This window comes from Parasteatoda tepidariorum, chromosome 11 (assembly GCF_982258835.1).
Source record: "Parasteatoda tepidariorum strain Cologne lab strain chromosome 11, Ptep-v5.0, whole genome shotgun sequence".
NCBI classification, from domain to species: Eukaryota; Metazoa; Arthropoda; class Arachnida; order Araneae; family Theridiidae; genus Parasteatoda; species Parasteatoda tepidariorum.
Window position 1 is genome coordinate 101,498,539 of NC_141765.1, and position 24,926 is coordinate 101,523,464.

At 25.6% G+C, this 24,926-nt stretch overlaps 1 protein-coding gene across 12 annotated transcripts in view; it reads right to left on the bottom strand.

The window, feature by feature from the left end:
• Window positions 1-1,487: 1,487 nt before the first annotated feature.
• Window positions 1,488-24,926, bottom strand: part of LOC147802054 (uncharacterized) — a 70,897-nt gene continuing 47,458 nt past the window's right edge. For 6 of the 12 annotated variants that reach the window (XM_087155257.1, XM_087155259.1, XM_087155253.1 and 3 more), the window contains 4 exons: window positions 24,782-24,900; window positions 22,632-22,801; window positions 10,523-10,647; window positions 1,488-1,652 (listed from right to left, as the gene is read on the bottom strand). Coding sequence is in view for 3 of the 12 variants with exons in the window: in XM_087155259.1 (XP_087011385.1) it covers window positions 24,826-24,900 (75 nt within the window). In the remaining 9 variants the exon portion in view is untranslated. Of the gene's footprint in view, window positions 1,653-4,808; window positions 4,994-10,522; window positions 10,648-22,631; window positions 22,802-24,781; window positions 24,901-24,926 lie in introns of all 12 variants that reach the window. The other 6 variants (XM_087155260.1, XM_087155254.1, XM_087155256.1 and 3 more) reach the window with 5 other exon arrangements.

Genomic DNA, 24,926 nt, shown 5'->3' on the forward strand with positions numbered 1-24,926 from the left:
ATGGCACGAGTAAGATTCAAATTTCAAGACCCCCTAACTCCCTTTACTATCATGGTTTAATATTCAAAGTTGGACCCTAAGTAGTACACTATTACCCGGTAATATAATACGTGTTCCAATTAAAATATTATGGGTCAATATTAAGGTTTGATATCGGGCCTTGTGTTAATATTGAAAAATGACTTCGAATTTTTAAAGCTCTTCAGAAGACGAATTTCCTCATTTTAAAGCTTTTCAGAAGACTATTTTAGATATACATACATAGTAAACTGCAGGGCCACATTGTGTACCTGATACAAAGTCTATTATTATTTCCTCTGTTGGGGTACACTATTACCCGGTAATATAATATGTGGTCCAATTTGAATATAATAGGTTAATATTAGAGGGAGGTATAGAACCATATTTTTATACAGATTAAATGTAGGCAACACATACTTTTCTTTTTACCTCGTCTCATATCATAAATGCAACATTATTTTAGTGACACCTGTTTCAACTACCTATTATTATATGGACAAAATAAATTTCAATAATTATTTAACATATGTATCTGTTTTTGAAAATTTTGGCACCGGTACTTTGACTTGGGATTAATATCAAAGAAGTTCCCTTGTGAACCAAAAATTAATTAAAAATCATTAATGTATCTATCAAATGATCCCCTCAAATGCAGCAATTAATAAAAATTAGAAACAAAAGAGAACAATGCCAATAACCGAAATAGACACTAAATGAAGGGTACAGATTTTTTTTAAAACCCGGGTCATATCTTACTTCCATCATCATTGAATTTAGCAATACCAGTATCTAGGGTGAAATGGACAAAATAAGAAAAGGTTTAATAAATATTTTTTATGTTTTTGAAAATTTTGACATATATCCTTGGATTTGGTATTAATATCACTCTCTTTTGATCCAAAAATTATAAAGAAATTAGTGTTCGACCCCTCAAAGGCAGCTATTAATAATAATTAGTTGTCGCACTAGAGCTTATCGTTAAGACACGGTTCCCAGTAGATCATCTGCATCACTGGCTTCAGTGTGCGGGAGGGTAACCATCTTGGCTCAGTCTGCGAAGGGTTGTGAGACAATAATAATTTGAAAATAAAGGAGCTTATAACTGAAATAATTTAGATATAAATAGTTTAGATATGAATCCTCATTCGATATCTTAAGGACAAACCCGAACCTTCGATCCACACAATAATGAGGGTGTCGAGCTTGATTAAAAGCAAATATGTATAACAACCTTATTCAGTGATTAGTTTGTATTAATTGCATATTAATTTTAACCAGTTTAAGTTAGAAACAGTAGCTCTTTAGTTACATTGTTATTAATTAATTATTATTAAGTAAATAATATAACTTTTATCTGAGTTTGATTTAAGAAATGCGAAAGAAATAAAACTAGATTTAAAAAATATGTTTTTTTTCTTTAAGTAATTTCTGACAAACTTGTTTTCGGAAGTAAAGGAGAACACGCATTGAATTATATTTTTATTACATACAGAGCCATTAAAATATTTAGAAAATAAGTACAATATATTCTGCAATAGGTGAAAAAAATAACATTAATATAATTATTTCTTGTATCGTTTCTCAGAAGACGTTTCAGACTTGGCTTCTTTACAGGACTCTCGATACATATACTGCAATAAAAAGTAAATTGTTATTACCTTTTTATAACATAGATTTACAATTATAGAATGATAATGAAGTTCTATAGTGCCCTGTTTTATACATTTCAGATTTTCAAATACATGACTTTCCATGAATAATTTCAAGAAATTTTTATGAAGAAATTTTCACTTACTGAAGTTACCGATTTTTTTACAAATTTTTTTTTAAAAGTGTAAAATAAAAATAATAAATACATAAATAAAAAAAATCACTGAAGTTTAAAAGATAATTCCCTCTAGAAATGATGTTCTTTCTTTCATTTTTTGAAAGAACATCATAATTTAATAAAGAACAGGGAAAAAAAACATTTTATATTTTAATGAAATATGACTGTGAGTGGGGATCTTGTTACTAATTCAAATATTCTGAATTTTCAGTTTTAAAAAATAAGATTTTTTTTTGGCGACCTAAATCTATGACTTTCTATGATTTAAAAAAAAAAAAACTAAAATCATGACAAATTTTGTTCAATACTGAAATCCGTGACTTTCCATGATTTTCAGGTGCACAGATACCTCTTTTATAAATTGACATAGAACAAGTCTAGAATGACAGAACACAAGATATCTGGGCAGTACTATGAAAACTTTTAACTGAGTACAAATGCTTTAGGATCTCAGCTCAAATTGTCCGTAATCAAAATTGTTCACAGTTAACCATTTGAAATACAAGTTATTTTAATTTATTAATATTATATTATAACGTAATTATGGCTCATTCTTAATGATACAATTCATGGATTCAGTTGGCTGGATTTCAATGAAAATATCTTGAAATACATTAAAAATAGTTTGCGAAATTAACTATATATACGTGGATCACACTCTAGAACAATGGTTCCCAAATGACATTCCGTGGAACTCTAGGGCTCTGTGGAAGAGTTAAAATAGCTCCAACAGTTGAAACTTTTTAAAGCGCTTTTTTTTTAAAAAAACATTTTTTGAAATCTGTAATTATATTTAAAATAATATGTCAAAAAATGAAAAATGAAATTTTTTAAAAAAATATATAATTTTTCTAACAACAATTTTAAAAAAGTATGAAAAAAATATGCATTTATAAGAATTTGCAATAGTATTTTACATTGTGCTTTTCAAATCAAAATAAAATAACTGAATTTTTTAATAAAGAAAAATTTTTCCCTAATAATTATTTTCAATATTTAAAACAGTTTCTAATAGCAATATAAAAACAAATTTTCAACTAGACTAGATTCATCTCTAAGACAGTGTATTCAACTGTTGAACATAAAACCTAAATTAAAATTATTAAATATAATGAAATGAAAATTTTCTATTTCTCTTTTTAAATATTAAAAGTTTAAAATAAAAATAAAATATTTTATTTTCATTACAGAGCTACATACTACCTTTCTTTAATCAGGATAAATATAAATACTAAAAGGTGCTCTATCCATTCTTTAAATAAAAATTAAAATGGATCATGAAAAAAAAAACTATGATTACCACATATATTAAAAATTTAAAACTAAGTTGTTTCTTTATGTTTCACTGCATTTTAAAAATATTTTTGCACTAAGTTTGACTTCCCAGCATTTTACATCTTTACCATTCAACAGTTTCATGGCCACTAGTAACTCAAATAACATTTATTCTTAGTAGCAGCTGATTTAGAATGAAAACAGAATATTTGTATGGAAATATTTAGCAATCTTGCTTAGGTATATTGAATAATAAAGTAAGTTGAACCATTTTTATTGCTGTCATTAACATCCTTACCCTTTATGAGTTGATTTTAATATTATTGTAAATTTTTGTTTTTTATTAGTTTATACTAGATAAGTCTTTGTACAAAATATATAAAAGTTTTTACAAAAGTAACAATATTTGGTTTCCGGCAGAATATACTAAATATTTTACAGATAGAGAATTTTAGGGATTTTTATTGTCACCAAAATACGAAACCTTTATTACACTAATATACATAAATGGTCTGCAATATTTTTCATTTGTGATTGACATTATATGAATTCGAAACTTTCAGTTTCATGTTAACTCATAATTTTAAATAGCAGTAGAGAAGTAAATAATCATTGATAATTAAAAGATTTTATAATTTAAAAAGGGTGTTCTGAATAAAAAGAAACTGAAATTTTTAGAACAAAGAAAAAGAAAGATAGGAAAGCTTTAAACTGATTACTCTAAGTGAGACCCACTTCATTATGTATTCATAATACTTATCTAAATATTCAAGTGAGACATAAAGTGTATAAAAATTCTATTCTAATAGGGATTTTTTTTTTACTAGAAAACTCCCTCAATTATAGAGAATTTTCAAAAATGTACAAAAACGAGGAAAATTTTTATCCAGGAAAAAATGTCAAAATCCAGTAGAGTTGGTAGCTATGGTGTAGGACAAATTCCATACATCTTAAACTATATCATTACCATACATCTTAAAATTTGTATAAGAATGGTAATGACAGTTTGAGAATTTTAATGACAGAAATCAAAATAGAATAATACAATATAATTTTTATTTATTTTACAATCTTAATTTAAATTTAGTACATTGAATTGTATACATAATTTTACATGCTAAATTTTTGGCCATTTTTTGCATAATAATTTTGAATTTTAATATTTTATTTAATGTTAAATGGAAACTCATTAAAAATGCTGATAAGTATTTTTAATACTTTTGCATTTTGTTTGATTTTATTTTTTATCATTTAAAATCGCTCCATTATTTTTTTTATTCATCTCAAAGAGTCATTGACCATAGGAATAAGTTATAGGATATTTTTTAAAGACTCGGTCATCAAATGAAATAAAGCTCCTTTTTTGTGTGAATAATAAGCTATTTTTATAACTGCTGTGTGTTTGCAACAACTGTTGGGTCATCCTAGATGCCACTCAATTTCAGAAAAAAATTCCCTGATTTTTCCAGGTATATCAGATAAATTTCAATGGAAATTCATATCATATTTTATTAATACCAGTACCATGCAATTTTTTATCAGAAAACTTTGATATGTTTTATTCGTTATGTCAAAAATTAGATTTTGTGAGCAAAACCATATAATTGAATGAGAATGGATACATAGAAAAGTTTCACTTAAAAGTAGAATTTTATAAAATAATTGTAATAAACATTAGAATTACTTAATTCGAATCTCAATCACTGATTACTGTTATTGGAAATTCTGGGAATGGTTATTTTCTAGGTATGATGTAGGAATTTTCCAGGTATTTTATAAAAAAAAACTGTTTTCCCTGTCCTCTATAACACATGAAAGCGACACTCATGTTTGACCTTTCTTCAGCCAATATTATTATCCATGCTTATTCTGAAAACGAAGTAAAGCATCAATATGAAGAAAAGTCACTTTTGGGAAACTGGTTTTACATTTTAATACTTGAACAATTATTCCAATGCTACATTATCTGAGCTAAGAATAAGTCTTCGATTTAAATAATTTTCATTAAGAAAAATTTCTCTAAGTTGACAGTTTTAAAAAAGCTGAATAACTTTTAAAATATTTAAATTTTTTGCTCATTCTATGGTCAGGATAATTCACTAAGGCAAGATAGTGTTGTGATGCCACAATGGACATTACATATTTTCTAGCTTTTAAAATTTCTTTAATTTCTTAAACTTGCTTTTTTACACATTCTTAATCAAATTATAATTAAATTAAATCAATTAGTTAATTTTTATAAATAGCGAATATAAAATATTTTATTCTTTTCTCATTGATCAATGTAACGGCTAACTTTTTATTTCAATACTAATGCAGACTCATTAATTCACTGTTGCACTTAATAGAATTTTTTTTTTTAATTTATAACTCTTTATTCTTAAAATTCTTACCACAAATATATTTCAGTTACACGGTTATAGTAATTCTCACAGTCCTGCTGGCGATTTGTGACTCAAACCTAATATTGATTATGGGGGACTGGCTTTATTTTCGGCCATGTTATTTTTCGATAAATCACCAACCTTGGATCTCTTCTCATGATTCTAACTGTCTGTGAGGAAAAATTCAATTACTTTTTAATTTAGCTTTTGATTAAGTAGGTAATGGGAGATTTAACTCCTATGGTCTGTCCTTATTAATATTATTATGCAAAATTTATTTAGCTTAAAGTCTTATTGATAAAATATGATTTTTGTATCTTCAGCTCTACAAATACTACTAAATAAAAGTTTTATTATAATTTATGATTTAGTTTTCATCTTCAACTTTCATTTTTCATTATCCTGTATTTCATCACTATCTTCAATTAGTCAATTATACCATACAACTTCCAACCACACCTGAATTTCGTCTTCACAAGTGCATATAATTGTAAATTCTCTTAGAGTGTAAGGCTGTGGCTTAACTTTATAATCTTCTTTGTGAAAGAGCTTTAAAAAACACTGTTAATGTAGCAAAACTAAATTCCTTGCCTTGGACTAACAAAAAAAAAGTATGTCAAGAGGCATTCTAACTGTTACACATGTTTTTATTTTACAAAGCATTACTTGATCAAATTCTAAATGAAAGAAAATAAAACAATTAAAATTTTCATTCATAAAATTTGCAAATAAAAAAAAAAATTACTGATTAATAAAGTTAACAAGAGCAATGACTTTTAGATCCAAGAAGAATGCTTCAGTGCCAAATTACTAAAGAGAGTTACTTTATCATATACTTCCATGAAAAAAAATTATATATATATATATATATATATATATATATATATATATATATATATACTAAGTAAAAATAAAATAATATGTATTCAAATCTGAAAAGTGATATAAATTCAGACTTTGTTTACTTTATAGGAAAAAAACTTACAACATTTTATTTTTTCTTGATACTTTTAGAGATTTAAAACAACTCACAAAAACTGAATTTTTCGAATTTATTCATGATTTATGACAAAGAATGATAAGAACAGTTTTTGACAGATTTATAAAATTAGACTTTGTTAGCTTTAAAACAAATGTAATCTTTTATGAACATTTGTAGTTCCCAAATATATATATCTTGCCTTTATAAGAAATGAAAAACTGTACCCGCAGTAAAAATTTAGGAATGAAAAATCACACATCAGAATATGTATGCTAGTTGTATAACCACTTTCGTACAAGGCGAATGAAAAGAAAATATTCTATTATTCTATTTATTCTTTATTATTTTATGACACAGTTTCAGTTCATTTTTACATTAAAGATTTTAACAAAGTTGCCTTATGTATAGCGGACAAAATAAAAAAGAGCCACCCTGAATAGCTTTTGATTTAATGTGATCGGATTTTCACCTTCTAGGACTCAATCTTAATGGCTCGAGGGGGTGACCTCATTTATGCTTATTAATTAATGTAGACAATATTTTAAATCACATACATAAATATACTTTCTCTGAATAACTATCATGAGTATATCTCTGAATAACTACATTTTGACTATCATGAGTTATTTCCCGCACAAAAATCTTAATAAGAACATACTTGAAACATTTTTGCTTAATATAAATGAGTGATTTGAGTAAAATCAGCAGCTTATGACATAGATAGTATATACCAGATGGAGACAAATATATAAAAAATTATAAAATTATTTTTTACTTAAGTAATAGTAACAATATCATTAAAAATCTTATTCGTTAAGAATCGAGGGTGCTAAACCTAGCTCATTTTTAAAAAAAATCGCGAAGTCTAAAATTTTATAAAAGCAAATTTTGGTCTAGAATTATTCATAATTGAAAGAGGTTATTGCTCTGCATCACCTTGAAAGTAATATTCATTCCTTCATGATTAGTATTTTTTCACTTTTGTAAAAAAGCCGAACATTGAAACAGCGACTCTTAAATTTTTAAGAATTTATTTATTTATTTTTTAAAATTATATAATTATAAATTACTGCTCTGACTGAACTTTATGCATAAATAAAGCTTTTTATCACAATGCTCGAAGGTTTCAAGTTGAGTGAAACAAGAAATAAGAAATTTTAAATTTATTAAATAAGTCTCATAATGTTCATTTTGAACGAAAAGTAAGAAAGACAATTTTAATAAATTTACTGGCATTTTGTATAATCAGGTAATCAAATCAAATAAACAACGAATGAAAATGCTTTCTTAAGAGTTTAAAAAATAAAAATAATTAATCAACGAGTTGAATTTTACACTAATTTATAGGTCTTTGAAGTTCCTTCTTAATTCTGAGAAAATATAAACTATCAGTCAAGTTTTTCGGTTATACAAATTAACAACATTATTAGTTAAGACTTTTCTGTATTAGTAACTTTTAGCAAACAGATAATTAACTTACTTATACAGCAAAAATAAATAAATAAATAAATAAAAATTAATTTTAAAAAAACCTGTAACTAAATGCTTTGGGTTTTAGTAGTCCAGAGCGAAACGTTTTATCAATATTAAAATCATGTTTTGTTTAAAAAAATACAGATTTAACATTGGAATTTTTTTAATTTCAATCAAATATTTTTTAAAACTCCCTTTACGTTTTAAGATCAAAATTTTAATAAAATGTATAAATATTAACTATCATTTAAGAATAAAACTGCGACCAAAATTCTTAATACCAGTAATAATAAAAAAGTTAATATTATTTATTGAATTTATTGAATGCAGAGCCTAAATGAACCTGACTATTTTACTATTATATATAAATGCTAAGATTGATTAAAACTTTAATAAAAAAGAACTTTAATTTTAAATTAACAAAATTATTAGTTAAGGTCATTCTGTCAAAGTAGTTTTAGCAAACAAACAATTTACTAGCATTGCAAAAAACTATACCAGGTAATATCATGTTTAGGGTTGTGGCGGCTAGAGCGAAGCATCTGAGAACTTCAGCAGGGTTCATCAAAACCATATTTGTTAAAAAGAGATATATATTAAATAATAAAAACTTTCTTTCAATCAGATTTTGTTTAAAAAGTTCTTTTCACATTTAAAGACCTAAACTCTAAAAAAATATAAATAATATTTAATATTACTTAACAATACTACAGTTAAAATTCTTAATACCACTAAAAAAACTAATTATTAAACAAATTAAATCAATTATTTTTTGTTATCAAACTCAAAATCTAGATGAATTATAAAGACAAAGTACCACTTTTATCAAATGAAAAGCAAATAATTTGGATCAGAAATCATTTTGAAAAACATGTTATGATTAATTATAAATTTAAAAAAAAGAAGTTCATCCCCTGACAACATTGACAACACAGAAACATACATCAAACTTGCAAGTTTTCAGGCCAAGGCAGATTTTTTACAAAACTATTTTAAAAAAAATACATATGATAAAAAAAAATATGTTGTTCCAATTGTTTAGTCAGGGAAGCCTTCAAAAGTTGCAGAGGCTCATGTTTTATAACTCTTTTTACGCATTTTGCAAAAACTCAAGAATTTTTTTTAAAATAAAGTTTCAGAGAATGTTCAGCTTCTTCACTTTATTTTAATTAACGCAAATATGTTGAATATGTACGTAAAATAATAAATGGACTACCTCGAATAACTTTTGATCAAATGATCGGATCTTCATGTTCTAAAACTCAATCTTAATAGTTCGTGAGGGTGACATAAAATATGTTAAGTAATTAAGGCAGACGATATTTTAAGTTATGAAATTACAAACTTTCTCTGAATAAACATACCTTTGATTCGACGCATTCGGATTTCCGTCACCTAAAATATAGGAGTAGCGGAAGTTTGGGAAATATTGTCTAAATAGTTTGGACCCTTTAATCTTAACTTTACTTTTAACTTATTTTATCATATCTCAAGAAATTTTAAGCAGATTGAAGAATTTTACACACAATACACCCAACTGTTAACATAATTTAGCGAAAGATAATTTCATGCAAAAATTACTTTTAGTGAGAATTTATTGTTTATTATTTTAATTAATAATAGTAAAAAAAAATTGAATTGTAAAGGATATAATTTTGATATTCTAAAAACTGTATTTTTGAATGGAAAAATAAAAAGTTAGAGCATACTCGGTAGAATAGTTCCTGAGAAATCGAATTTTGAAAATATTTCAAAATTTGATTTCTCAGAAACTATCCAACCCATTTTGCTCTAATTTTGTATTTTAAAAAGCTGAATTCTTTAAAATGATCTAAAAAATTATATACCTTAGAATCCAATATTTTTTTTGGACTATTTTTAAGTAAAATAATAAAAAATAATAGATATATACTAAAAGTTCTAGTTTGCATGTCTATCTTTAGATAAAAAATTTTATAATTGTATGCAAAAATTCAATTTGCTTAAAAAGTCCTACTCATGGTTAAATGAGTAAAAAGCAAAATTAACATTAGGAGGTTCAAACATTGGACCGCTCTCTTGACCAGACTACTGGGACCATATTTTCCAGCATACAGCTATACTCTATATTCTGGGGGTAAGAAATTCGAGTACATCGAAATAAAGGTATGTTTATTAAGAGAAAGTATGTTTATGTATGTGACTTAAAATATCGTCTACATTAATTAATCAACATATTTGAGGTTAACCATCAAGATTGAGTTCTAGAATGTGAAGATCCGATCACATTAAATCAAAAGCTATTCAGGGCGGTTCTTTTTTTTTATTTTGTCCATTATACATAAGGCAACTTTGTTAAAATCTTTAATGTAAAAATTAACTGAAAATGTGTCATAAAACAATAAAGAATATAAAAAGTTTGTTACTTCAAAAAGAAAGTGTTTGCTTTTCTTCGCTAATAAAATTAATGATTAATATCTTATAGAATGCATGAATTAATCAATTACAAACAATTTTTTTAAAAATTAGGATGAAAAAAGGCCTTTAGAATAAAATAAAACAGACAAATAAATAACTTACTTCTGAGTCTGGCTGAAGCTGTGGATATAGAGGAAGAAGTTGACTTACAGGATGAACTGGTAGAAGACAGAAGAGAAGATGAAGGGTTGGGATTCAAATCCTGAAAGCGAATCAGTGCCGTTATCCTGCCGAGAAACATAAGATAATGAATGACAGATACATAAAAATACAAATTTAATCAAAAATATAAATATAACCTTCAGAAGTTAAAAAACTTTTTAATAAAATATATTTCTCAAGAATCCCACTACCTTATGTTTTTTTAATTTTATTACCAGTCAGTCAAACACTCATAACAGCAATTCTTCTAGCGTCTGGCAAGACTAATTTTTTATAAAAATTTTAACTATTTGCTGGCCTTTTATAAGCCACCAAAGCTTCATCCAATGATTCCCACAGCACTCAAACCGAGAAAGAACTGTTCACAGGCCTTGGAGATAAAATTTAATGTGAACTTTGTATTTAAATGTAGTGATTTTTCTACCTTATGAAAAGAAACTTAACTAATATCAAGAAAGAAGAATAAAATTGGAATAGTTATCAAGTTGTAAAATAAAAAATAGATAAAATGCTACCATTAATGTTCATTGAATTTATCTGACATAGCAATTAAAAAAATAGTTAAATATTAATGCACTAGCAATAAACTTTCCTTTTTTTTTTAACAATTAGACCTATAAGCTAAAAACTATCACTATTGATGTCATCTTTAAAATATTTGAAAAATTTTATTAAATTTAAAACAATGGGCAATGCTTAACCAATCAGAAAATTCTATTTAATTTTTTGGCTCATTCTGCTTGAACAGTTTGCCATAGATTGCTTGAATAATGACAGTGACCTTCTTCATGCTCCAAATTCAGATAGCTGATTTATGAATCTTTAAAAGACACATAGACATTCATTTATATATAGAGAGAATTTCTTTTTCTAATGATATTAATTATAAGGATCAGACCATAGCTAATGAAATTTGAAATAACTTTTATGTTTGGAAAAATGAGTACTTACATAATATTAACTCGTTTAATCACAAAACTAGGGAACAAAGCTAGGGATCTAGGAACATTCTTTCAAAATAGAAGAACATGAAAATATTTAGAGGAAACCAGTTCATTGTTACAAAAGTCGTATTTTAAAGCAAAATGCAGACATTTTAAGTTAGTTTTGCCACTATCTTAAGTTTACAGAAGTCAGAGTAGTGCAAAGCTTAAATTTTGCTATCTAGACAAAGGAGTTATTGTTTCTGATGTATTCGTTCATGTTAAATCGAAAAAAAGAAATCAAATCCCAATCGATGGAACTAAAAGTTTAGAAGTTAATGTGGTTTATTGAAAAAATAATGCAAATTTAGACTTATAAATATTTAAGCATCTGACATTGTTGCCTGAGCAAGTGAGGTATTATGTGGTATGTAACATTTATTCTAAATAGAACATGATCAAAAGAAAATAAATAATTAAAAGAGTTGTTCTAAATCCAAACCAAGTTGCTAGAGTTAAACCAAAATTTGAAGATATTCAAAAAGTCAATGATGAAATAAAAAAATTCTCAAAAGAAATCCAAACAGTCCAAAATGTGATCAGCAGAAGACAAGAGTTTTAAAGGCTTTATGTTTTGATTTACACTTTTTATTGCATAGCTGTCTAGGGAAGTGGTTTGGAAAAGCAAAAAAGACAATACCCAAAATATAGATTTTATAATTTAGAATGAAAAACATAATTTCACCAATTTATGAGTTAAAAATTGCAATTTAAACACGTGAGATATAATATTCTGCATGTTGTTTTATTCTGAAAGTGATTTTTAAAAAAAGAGCCAAGAATACAAAACTAGAAGCTTTACCTGTAAAAACTCTTAAATTACTATTTAAATAAATAAAATTAATTAATATACATCAGGCATTGCTATCAAATATGCTGTTGAATTCTGAATGCTTCATAGTTTGGAAGTTAAAAGGGTTTTTATGTACAAATAGGTTTAACTCATCATTTAAACCTTTTATGCATGATAACCCTTATAACTACTAAATCGTTTATCCTATTCATTTAGGTTTTGATTTAATTCGATTTGGCATAAAAAAGAAAAGTCATACTTAATTTGCTAGATAATGTTTAAGTTCCCTCCACACCTTCCAGCTTACATATTATGCAACTTTTTATGACTTATTAAGATAATACTTCTTCATAATAATTTTTTTTTTTATTTTATGTTTGGTTCTTACTACATTTTTTTCAGCAATCTTTGCAGTACTATGATCATTTTAAGTACTCAAGGAGCTTTTCTTTTGTGTTCTTTCAAATGCAAAAATTTTTCAACTTTTTCCCATATCTTGTACCACTGTCAAGATAAGAACACAAATCTCCAGTTGGCATTTTAAGATTTTCTTCATTCCAGATTTTCCAGATAAAATCTTAAAATTTCTAGGTTTTAGTTTCTTTATTCTAATAAAGTGTAGGATGTGGGTACAAGAAAAGTGTCTATATTATAAAATATTTTATTTAAAATGTTATTTTTTTAACATATCTTAAAAAATAATTTATTTTGATAATTTGGCAAGATTTTTTATTGTTTTGGTACAAAATTTTGAATCAAATATCAATTATTGACGAACAAAAGAGTAAAATTAAATATTAGTATATAGTTAGTTCTTAAAAAAACTTTTTTTAAAATTAAAATATGTTATAAAAGGTTAAAATGAAATAGAAAAAAGTAGCATTAATGCAACAATTGTAACAATTTGTCGATAAACATTGCTGTTAGCGATTGTAAAAAAAAAATGTGTGATTGGTTGGTTTGCTGAGAAAAAATAATTCACAGATTTCTTTTAAAGGGAATACAAAAGCTTTCAGAAAAAGAGTGCAATATAAATTGAATTTTATAAAGTTAAAAATACAAAAACATTTTGTCAAAATGGAACAAACTTAAGCCATAAATGGATTCAGCCCAAGGATAGAATTTAAAAACAGAAGCTAATATCCTAATCCCTTCTTCTACCTCCCCCACAATCTTTCTCAAATTGCACAGTCCATAGCAGTCAAAGGTTTTCACATTCGTTTAGCAACAGTGGGAGAATTTTCTGCGGCATTCTAGTTTAACAGAGCTGTAATGGAGCAAATTTTGATACAAGCAAAGTATTGCTAAGTTGATGATATTTCAACTGCTTGGAGATACATTTCCGTCTAAAAAAAGTGGGTATAATGGATGAAATAATTTAAATTAAGAAAATTAGTAAATTTAAATTAGTGAAATTAAAAAAATTTCCAGCTCTTCTTTAAAATTCCCTGATTTTTCCAGGTTTTTATCCAAATTTCCCTGATTTTTCAAAGTTTTTTCCAGCATAAAAAAAATTCCCAGATAATTCCAGTTTTTCCAGGTGGGTGGCCACCCTGTCTACTTACATATATTAAAGGTTTTCAAAAAAGAATAATAAAATATACTATTTTTATTTTCCAAATTACTTAAGAACAGAAAGTACACAGCAGTAGTTTTTATATTTTAATACACTTTATTAATGGAACATAGGACAATTTTTAAACGTTTGAGATGAAATATATACAACTGTATAGTGAAAATACTAGAATAATCCAAGTCATTATCAGATAAAAATAAAACATTTAATTTTTAAGCATTATATGATGCATACATGCAAACAATATTTTTGAGAGGAGCTTATTTTAAATCATACAAATTCACTATTTCAAAATTTGCTCATTTTTTAATAAAATGATTTATTGCTAAATATCAAAACATTAAAATATTCTATTTCTCGTAAAATTTATTCATGGTCAAAATTATAGTAAATAGAAGTAATTATTTTAATGATAGTTAATAGAAGTAATTATTTTAATATAAAAGTAAAAAGAAGTAATTATTTGAATAGTGGCTGAAACCTGAGCAGAACATTGGGGGGAGGGGGGGCAACCTAAAAGGTATAGTTAAAACAAATTGATTCAACATTTTCATAAATTTAAGTTTTAATCTCGTGTTTTTCCAAAGCAAATTACATAAGACTATTAAACAAAAGCTTACAAGAATGTGATGATGCAAATTTTAATTAAATAAATGGTTTTCATGAATTAAATTTTTTTTATATGTATGATACACATTTTGCAGGATGGATAATAAGGAAAGAAAGTTATTTTGATATTTGAGGCATTACTTAGTTACTATATTAAAGTTAACTAATTTTATTTGTAATTAAGGCATTTCAATTCTTTTTCTGGTACCAAGAAATTTAGGATATCAAACTTGTACTATGTTAAAAGAAATTAAGCAGAATTTGAAATTAAGATTCTACTTAGTCCATTTTCCAAGTACCGAGAGAATATTACTTGAGATTTTAGGAGACAAATAATATTTTAATTCCTTAGCTTTAATCACAATTTCTTAAATACAGATTTAAGCACTAGCAAGCCTATAAATAATTACAATCACAGCAAATAAATTAATATTCAAAATGATTTCAAGACTGTAGAATAAAAAATAATTAGATATTTATACCATTTAAACTAAGATTTAAAGTTTCCCCGTAATTTGGCCTTTATAAACACATTTATTTAAACGTAGTAGATAAAACGTGCATAGCCAGATTTTTCAACAAAAAATAAGCACCTTTTAAGTACTTTTCAAGCACTCAAAAAATATTTTTAATCATTTTCTAAAAGAAAAATCAAAATTATTATTTGTGCAGTAATAAAAGTTATTTTTTTCTATTTTTAAAGTTCTTAATTTATGAACAAAAAATCAATATAATTAATAAAAAAATCGAAAACTTTATATATTCATGATAAAATAACTAGTTTCTGATAAATATTGCACAGAAAATTGTGAAAGTCATGTATTTTTTGTAATTTATAACAACAATCGATACAGCAAAGAAAAAAATCTCTTTTTAAAAGAAAGAACATTAAGCACCTTTTACAAACCTCCAAATAAAAAAAGCACTTTTAAGGCCATTTAAAAACTGTAAATCACAAATGAACACCTTTAAGCACTTTTTAAAAATGCTACATACCCTGTCTTAGGTTACAAATAACATTTCTCACTAAAGAATAATAAAGGTTAATTGCAGTGGTATATGAGCTTTTATGGTATATAAGTTTCACTTAAATCTTAAAAACTCTATGTGTTACTTTATTGAGGATAATTCCTGTCCCCCTAGCTTTCTTTCAGTAAATTGCGAGTAAAGAAAATTTTTTTTGTACGAACTATAACTTATTTTCATACACTATATCAAGAGTTTAATTTTAAAAGAAAATTGTTTTACAACTAATAGGAAAAACTATTGTTTTTTAATAATTGTGAAAACCTAAAATACACTTAAGAGGGAAATTCATTACTGAATAAGGGATTGCAATTTTTTAATTATTTAAAAAACTTTTAATGTGTTTAATATGTTTTAATTCTATAATGTTATTACATATGTTGTTTTTATTTTGTCAGATTTCAAACAATATTAAAATAAGAATGATATAGTTTAACAATAAGCACATAGTCAGTAAATATAATACAAAATTTTAAAATGAAAGAACAAGTCAAAATAATTTATCTAAACATGTTTAGATAACTTATGAATACATTTTGTTTTGTGTCCCCCAGATAGTTTTGATTTAAAAACAAAATTCGTTAAAAAAATGATGAGCTGAAAAAACCCCATATTTTCTCAAAACTTAAATGTATTTTTGTTTTCATAATTTTTATTTGAAGTTTGCTTAACAATTTTTTTTCCCCTTTTTGCACCAATAAAACTTATTTTGTTCCTTTAAAAAAAGGGAAAAAAACTTTCTACATAATGCAGAAGTTAGCAATTTCAGTTTTAGTTATTTGTTGATATTTGTTAACTGTAGAGTAAACTGTCGATTAACCACAGAATTGAGTGGCCCACAAAGTGTGGATCAGCAAATTGGTGCATAATCCACAAAACATTTAAAAAAGACACACAACATCAATTTTTTTTAACATAAATAATAAATCATTAAAAGTTTACAGGTTGTAGGCACAAAATATACTAAAATTAAATAACTTTTCATTGAAATATCAATTAAAATATTTTCTATGTTATTTTAAAATGCTATCTATTAATAAGAAAAAAGTTGATTATTTTCTTTGTGCATTTTTAACGTATTTATGTGAAGAAACAGTAATTAAATTTTTCAAAGTAATAGCAATTTAAAACTGTAACTAAATTCTTGTTTTTTATGTTCTGTATTTTACTTACTTACATCATTTACTAGCATCATTCACTGTAAGTTAAGTATTCAAACAAATGTAACACAATTAAAAAATGTCACTGTGTGCAGTGTTCACATTCCTCTCTAAAATGTATTTAAGAGAAATAAAAAATAAAAAAACTTTTTCAAATTTTTCATTGAATAACAGTCTAAAAATCTATCAATTACTTAAAATTTAACTAAAATTTACTGTAAACGTAGAGAATAAGAACCTTAAGATAAATGTAAAACTTTACAGCTGTATAGGAAATTTTTTTTCCATCAAATATTGAAGTGTTGTCAATATAAAAAGAACATTCTTAGTGAAGAGAAAAATGAATAGCAAATCTAAAAACATTATGAGAAATCGATTCCGTAAGGTTCTTATTTTAAGAATCTTGATAAAATTACTTATATAAAAAATTACAGTTCTATATTAACTAGTATATCATTTTTTAAAAAATATATTAGGAAGAATATATGAACTTTCTTCTTTGATAATCCTCCAAATACTATGTAATTTTTTAAAACCCATATTAAGAAGAATATATTAACATTTAAATTAAGAAATATTAAATTAATAACCTTTTCAAAGCCCTAAGGATAATAAAAGTATTCAAAACACGTGTCAGTACTTCCAGCTTCTAAGTTAACTCTTGTAAATAACTTTAGGAACAAGTTAGAAACAAAAAATATTTTACTTGATTGAAAGATTTTTTATAAACAAATTATTGCAAAACAATGGAAGTGTACAAGAATCAAATAAATAAGTTTACTTACAATATAAAATAAAAATTTTCAACATCTGCAGAATAAATGAATTTTCAAAATAAAATTGAAAGCTTTCATTTACACAAACCGTGAGAAATTAAAAAAAAACTTCTAAATAATAAAAGAAAACAAAAAAAAAAGTTATGCATATAGTAGCATTAAATTATTTATCCAGATGTATTAAGACACAATAGAAATACTTAAAAAATAAAACAGCCAAAATCTAAACATATTTAAATTAGACGATATATATACATACTTATAATAAAAACCCTTCTTGAATTTGCAAAAAAATATATGAGGGTTCAAGAATATATTTTTAAGAAAAATGAAAAATTACAGAGTTTGTAAGCAGTTTTTTAGACCATTTCATAAAATACTGAAGAAAATCAATCAAGTTACTTGAGAAATATGGGCATATCTCATGCAGAAATAATTTATTTTGTACTCTAATTATTTGAATCACAAATATTATTAATTCAGTTTTCATAATGAGAGTGGGATGTATATATTTAATTATATAAAATCTTGCTTTATAATAGATATTTTTCAAACTTTTGAGTGAATTCCGTATAACAAAGTTCCAGAAAATAAATTACAGAAACAAAGTTTTTTTTTAAAGCTTTAAAGAGTATGGCATATAAAGAGAAATCTGTTATTACGACAATTTTTAAGTCATCGTCAAAATAGTGATATTAAAAGTACAAGAATTATATATTTATAAGGAGTTAAAAATGTCTAGCATTCAATTATTGTGAAAAAAGCTTTATCAATACAAAAAAAGTGAAAAATTAATATCAATTCACCTTATTTAATTCCTATAGCCTTAACTTTTATGTTTATAAAATAAACGTGTGTAAGAAATTACCAGCCAAAATCATCTTCCACTTTAAGAAAGAAAAAGTCTTCTAATGCACATTATATATATATATATATATATATATATATATATGTAACATAAAAAGCTTCAATTAATCTTTTTATGTTAGTTTCTCTGCTATAAAACTTCATCCTAATTAATTATTCTAAACGAAATACTTTCTCACACTTTTAAAAGCCACATCCTGTTCTTAAATCTATTTTTGGCTCAAGTATGCATTTAATTAAGAGCAGGACATTTTTCCCTTTGCTCTTGTGTGGGAAACGTTCGATCTATTTCATAAACCAATAGCAACTACTAAGAGTTCCCTCTGTCCCTAAATCAAGACATATTACGGATTTTACTTTGCAAGATTTTCCCTAACATATAACCAAGGAGCGCAACTTTTCATGTGCACTTTTACTCATTCTCATGACTGCTCTTGTCTAATAATTAATAAATAAATTTTGTACCCTCCTTCCCGACCTATGACCTGTTTTAATCCTTCCACTCGGCAACGACGTTATAAGTCGCCAGGATTTAACGGTCGGGAAGGGGTACAGTTCGTACGGTACATTAAAGATATTTAATATCTCATTTGAAATTAAATAAATCAACTTCGGAAGAGGGTACTTCAAAAATATGGAATAACTTTAAATCATTTATTCAAATGGACATTTGGTAAATAAGCAGTCAAATTCTTCTTCAACTTATGGCAATAATTAATTCATCCTGTATCTTCATCAAAAAAAAAAATAATCTCTTCAATCATCAAACGTTTAGTTTATTATAAATTATACCTACGCACAGTGGAACTAAACGACCATCCGTTTTCCATGTCTATGCTGCATATTTTGTCTACGTTCCTGAGAATACTAGAAAGCTGAGCTTCAATTCCTTCCTTGGAATAAAAAGAAAAACTGCATCGAATTCCTGTTGATTAAAATGTTTTATTGAAACTATCCCTTTGAGAAAGCGTCGATTTTGCCACTCTTAAGTGCTGAGCTGGATCTTATCGTCGATGAATAATTGTTCTCACACCCACGATGGTCTACTTAAATATTCGACATTCAAAAGAAAAATAAGCTTCAATTTCTCCGTCACTATTGGTGTTAATTTACGATTCATCTTAACGAAGAAACAAATTTTTTCCCTAGCAGCTCACGTCTTTGGTTTTGGAATTGTGTTTACGGAATTTCAACGCATTCCCATCTCTGTTGTGGTTTTCAAAATATCTCGGACTAATTCGAACTTTTTCAGGTATCCTTTGAGTTAAAGTTTTTTACATTTCTCATAAATCAATTTCTTAAATGATTATGATTTTAATTTTTTCCCATATTTGATGTTTCAAAGTGAAACTACTTTTTATATATTGATAGTATTTACTGTTGAAATTTTTATTTCTTTAAATTTTTATTTTCAGTTAATTGATTTATTTGATTGAAAAGTGTTTCGAGAAATTATTTTCATATTGTTTTATGTGTTACAGCTTCTATGATTTTTTGAGTAGTAGAAATTATATTTTTGTTTTACAGTGATTAGGATTTAAATGAAAATGCCATTTAAATTTTTTTTTCTCTTCATAATGCAACTGCAGTAATTATTGAAATTTAATTTAGATATATGAATGCTATTACGGTGTGGCAAAAATTAGATCAAGAAATGTTAAAACTATTACAAATAGTTTGGAAAAATGAATAAAATACTTGTTGTTAGAATTTAAATTGAAGTGCAACCAGACATTAATGCTTTAGTCCAACGTTGGTAATAAGTTGTAGCTCAGACATTTCCATAGACAAACAACATAAAGATAGGAAAATGATCAAAAAAATTTGAAAAGTAATAGTAACCAAATTCACTTCAAAAACACATTTAAAATAGAAATGAAAATATTTGAATTCCCTAACAATTGTGACAAATTAAATTACCAATTAAGATCTCTGCACAAAAATTACTTAAGAAAAAATCCAAACGAAAATTTTTTGAAAAAAAAAAAGAAAAAAAATTTATGTCCAAAAAGAAAAAAAGAAGGTAATTTGCAAATAAACCAAACTTGCACTTCAGATTAAAAATAAGGAAAATAGCTAGATCAGTAAAAAATTAAAAACTGATTTACCTTAATACCATATTAAATTTGAAAACTTTGTTTTGGATTTCAATTAGTGATAAATTGTGTTAAACGGGTTGTAATGTAAAATCTGAGAAGACTGATCACCTTTTCTGATTATAAAAGCAATTTGTCTGTACACATATTTCCTGAAATCCGGGTTAATAATTGCAATAAAAATACCAAGAAAGAAAATAAAAGTACAAATAAATAAATATAAAGAAAGTAGAAAGAAAAATAAGAGAGAAAAGGAAAAGAAAAAATTTTACAGAAGGCATATTTTGGACATAAAAAAAAAAGAATTTTTTTTCGGATAATTAGCTATTAAAGTGATAAATATGTAAGGTAAATAATAGATAAAGTGAAATAAAGGCAATCTTGGTTTTCAGAATAACAACCACTGTGTCATTTTTTTTATTTTGTTTTCAAACAATACTCAAGTCTAATTCCAGATTGAAATTTTTCCTGTAAAAATGTTTTTTGTGTTTTACATTTTAAATTACACATTTCTAACAAATGTTTATTATTTTTATCATGACTGAAGAGTTAACTTAAATTGTATTATTATGAAGAATTCTTATAGTGAAAAAGCTGTGTTGTGATCTTTAAACAAAATACTTTTGAAATAGAAAAAACTGTTAAGTCAAAAAAACTGTTGAAAATGAAAATTTTAAATTTGCTGATGATGCTACTACAGATTTTTGATTGTGTTAAATTTTTTACAATGAGAACATATGTAAATGTTTTACAATTACTTTTATATATTGTTACCATTACAAATTTGGTTATATTATTTGTACTTCTACCATAGGGAAGATTTTGCAAATAGATAATTTCAAAATTTTTGGTTTGTAACTAAGCATTTTTGGCGAGGGGGGATGTAACATAAAAAGCTTCAATTAATCTTTTTATGTTAGTTTCTCTGCTATAAAACTTCATCCTAATTAATTATTCTAAACGAAATACTTTCTCACACTTTTAAAAGCCACATCCTGTTCTTAAATCTATTTTTGGCTCAAGTATGCATTTAATTAAGAGCAGGACATTTTTCCCTTTGCTCTTGTGTGGGAAACGTTCGATCTATTTCATAAACCAATAGCAACTACTAAGAGTTCCCTCTGTCCCTAAATCAAGACATATTACGGATTTTACTTTGCAAGATTTTCCCTAACATATAACCAAGGAGCGCAACTTTTCATGTGCACTTTTACTCATTCTCATGACTGCTCTTGTCTAATAATTAATAAATAAATTTTGTACCCTCCTTCCCGACCTATGACCTGTTTTAATCCTTCCACTCGGCAACGACGTTATATATATATATATATATATATATATATACTTAAAAGAAATCATTTATTTTTAAATGCCATTCAGAAGCTATTTTCGCTAATTGTCTAATATTTATGCAACCATCTACTAAGAGCTACAAAAAATACAAAAAATAATAATGATGTATAAAAAATAACAATGACAAGCTTTATTTACATAAATGTGCGTAACAGTTAAGGTTAGCATAAGAAGGAGGAAAAAAAATAGCCTAACACTGGGGAGCTATATTCTCTTGTGTGTAATGTGTTCATTCATTTGATCATTTCTCATCAAATTTATTTGTAGAGATAAACACTGAATTTATGAATTTAGTTATTTATCACAGAAGTTCAAGTTTATGACCAATTCTTTTCATTAAATAAAACTCCAAAAATCATAAAATTTAAACAATGTAATGAAATTAATTTTAGGTAATAAGTTTATTGAATTTTCTTGAATAAATCAGTATCAATTCCAAAAATATTTTAGCATAACATTATATACTTAGCCCTATATAATTTTCCTCAAAATAATAGTACTTTCTTCAATATTTAAAAAGAAATTTGTTTATCTAACTTTAATAAACTCTGATTATAAAAATTCATTTTATTTATATTATTTTGTAATCAATGAAAATTCAAGGTATCCGACAGTAACAGCTGTAAAAAAATTTCTAGTAGAAGGAGTTGTACTTAATGATACTAATGGGTAAAATAATGGATTAAATATGTTAGTAAGAGCAAAATGAAAAATTCATGAAATAAGCCCACATATCATTAGAAACTGTTTACGAATAGTGGGAAGTAAATTAGAACAGATTAGCTTTAGTTTCCTTTTTTTTTTTTTTACTTGTTATGATGAGTATCTTCATTGTCCTTTTTCCTCAGATCTCGGCAATCAACTCTGTTATCTTCTGAAATGATTATACACTTCCTCTCATTGTTTCTGTCAGCAATTATTCAGTACTGACAATCCAGGTTATAAACTACTGGTTAATTGGTTCTGGCTCCAGCCCCAGTCTATAATATTTCAAAACATAAAACACAATTCAATTTAAAAACAAAACAATATTTCAAAACATAAAACACAATTCAATTTAAAAACAAAACAAAATTTTTTCTAAGTTCTTCATTTACATGCTACGGTTAGAATTATTGAAATGAAAACTAAGAATGAAAAAAGAGACAATGATTAACTTAAAAATTAAACTTAACAAATTTATTGAAGAAAGAAAATAAGCATAACGGCGACATCAATAGCACAGAGTTGTCTATATGCAGCATTGCAGATCAAAGACTGACTGAAATAGATAGTTCTACAGAAAAAATAGACAGTTAATAAAGAATTTTGGGACTTTTCCCTTAATATGTTAGATATCAAAAATGTACGCTTACGTGTGTTACCCTTATCACAGCCCCCACCCCACTTTGCATCGCTGTCAGAGAATCAAACGTATTTCAAGTTCAACTTTGGAAGTTCTCTCATGAACTACTTTTCATTGTTTACTGTGATTGCAACAGCGCCAATAATTTTCTTCATGTACATAGTTTATTTATTTTATTAATTTTTATTTAATAAAAGTATAATAAAAACGAAACAGTCTGATTCATATTATATACAACACACATAATTTGCTATCAGGAATGAAATGGAGATTATCGGCTAGAAAGTAAAATTGGAAGGTTTGGTACCATTAAAGCTCACTTAATATCAGAAACTCTAGGACAACTGGTTCCAAGGCAATTCAAACAATCACACAATTAGCTTATTATTTTAACTGTGTCAACAATGAATAAAACAAAACTGAATGGTTTCTTATATACATAACTTTTTTTTATAACTTTCATTAATTTAAAAATTTATTTCTTTTTTAGTACATATTTCATTATGTTTAATCCATTTTTTCATTAATAAATATTTTTGATAAAAATATTTTTTTTAAAAAAATAGTAAAAAATAGTAACTTTTTAAATAATGCATAAATTTTCACACTTAAAATAATACAAAATGCAGCAAGAATATTTTATTACACATGCTTTTAATCCATAACTAGTAAACAGAGAGAAATCAATATGCTATTTACATGGATGTGTTTTTTTAAAGTTAATTAATTGCATTCCAGAAAAGTTCATTAGTTTTCTTTTTTTTAATTATATTATCATTGAAAAAGTGACTGAGTACTTTGAAACATTTCAAAAATGCATTTTTGAAATTACAAAATATTTACAATTATGAATTTAGATATTTTTTTGCCAATAGTGATATCTCTAAATATCTTCAATGAAATTGAAGATATATAGAGATTATGATATATAGATCTGTTTAAAAATGTTTCTTGTGTTTTGAAAAGTCAATTTATACTTTTTCACACAAAATACCTATATATAAGTATAATTTAAGGAGTTTACTTCTGCAGGTTTTATCACTTTTTTTACAAAATTGAAAGAAAAAAAATATTTTTCATAAGGCATAATATATGAAATAAAAGGAAACATTTTGGAGTAACTAGGAGCTTTTCCTTGTTATTTCAAAGTAAACCAAAAATGAGTTTAAAATTCAGACAACGTTAAAATAACAACATTAAAATAACAGCACTAAGATTTTATATACACTACATACATGCAGACAATTTTCTCTTTGATAGAAGAAACAAAAAATTTGCTCTGTCTAATAAAGAGGTATTTTAAATATGTTGCTTCAAAAATGTATCTAAATGCTTGATTAAATAAAAATCATATTTAAAACATTTACTGAAACTCAACTGAATGAAAATGTTATGTAGAATTTGTAGTAATATTTAAAATTAAAAAAAATTCAAACACTTTTTGATATTGTTAAAAAAAATAATTCAAAAGTTTGAAAGACTTGAACATTTTCTATGAGCATAAGAGATTTCCCCAAAAGTTAATCTTCCAATGTTTTCATAAAAGCTGTCAGCTATGCAGTTTAATTTTTTTAACTTAGAGTTATTACGAAACATACAATGACTATTACCATACCTACAAACATGGATATCAGAATAGGATTTCTGTTTTTTTTCCATTCAGCCATTCTTTAGCTGTAAGTGATGGAGTAGGTGCAGCAGTGTCAGGAACAAATCTTCTTGAAATTGCTCAGACTAATTAAAAATAAGTTTTGAATATA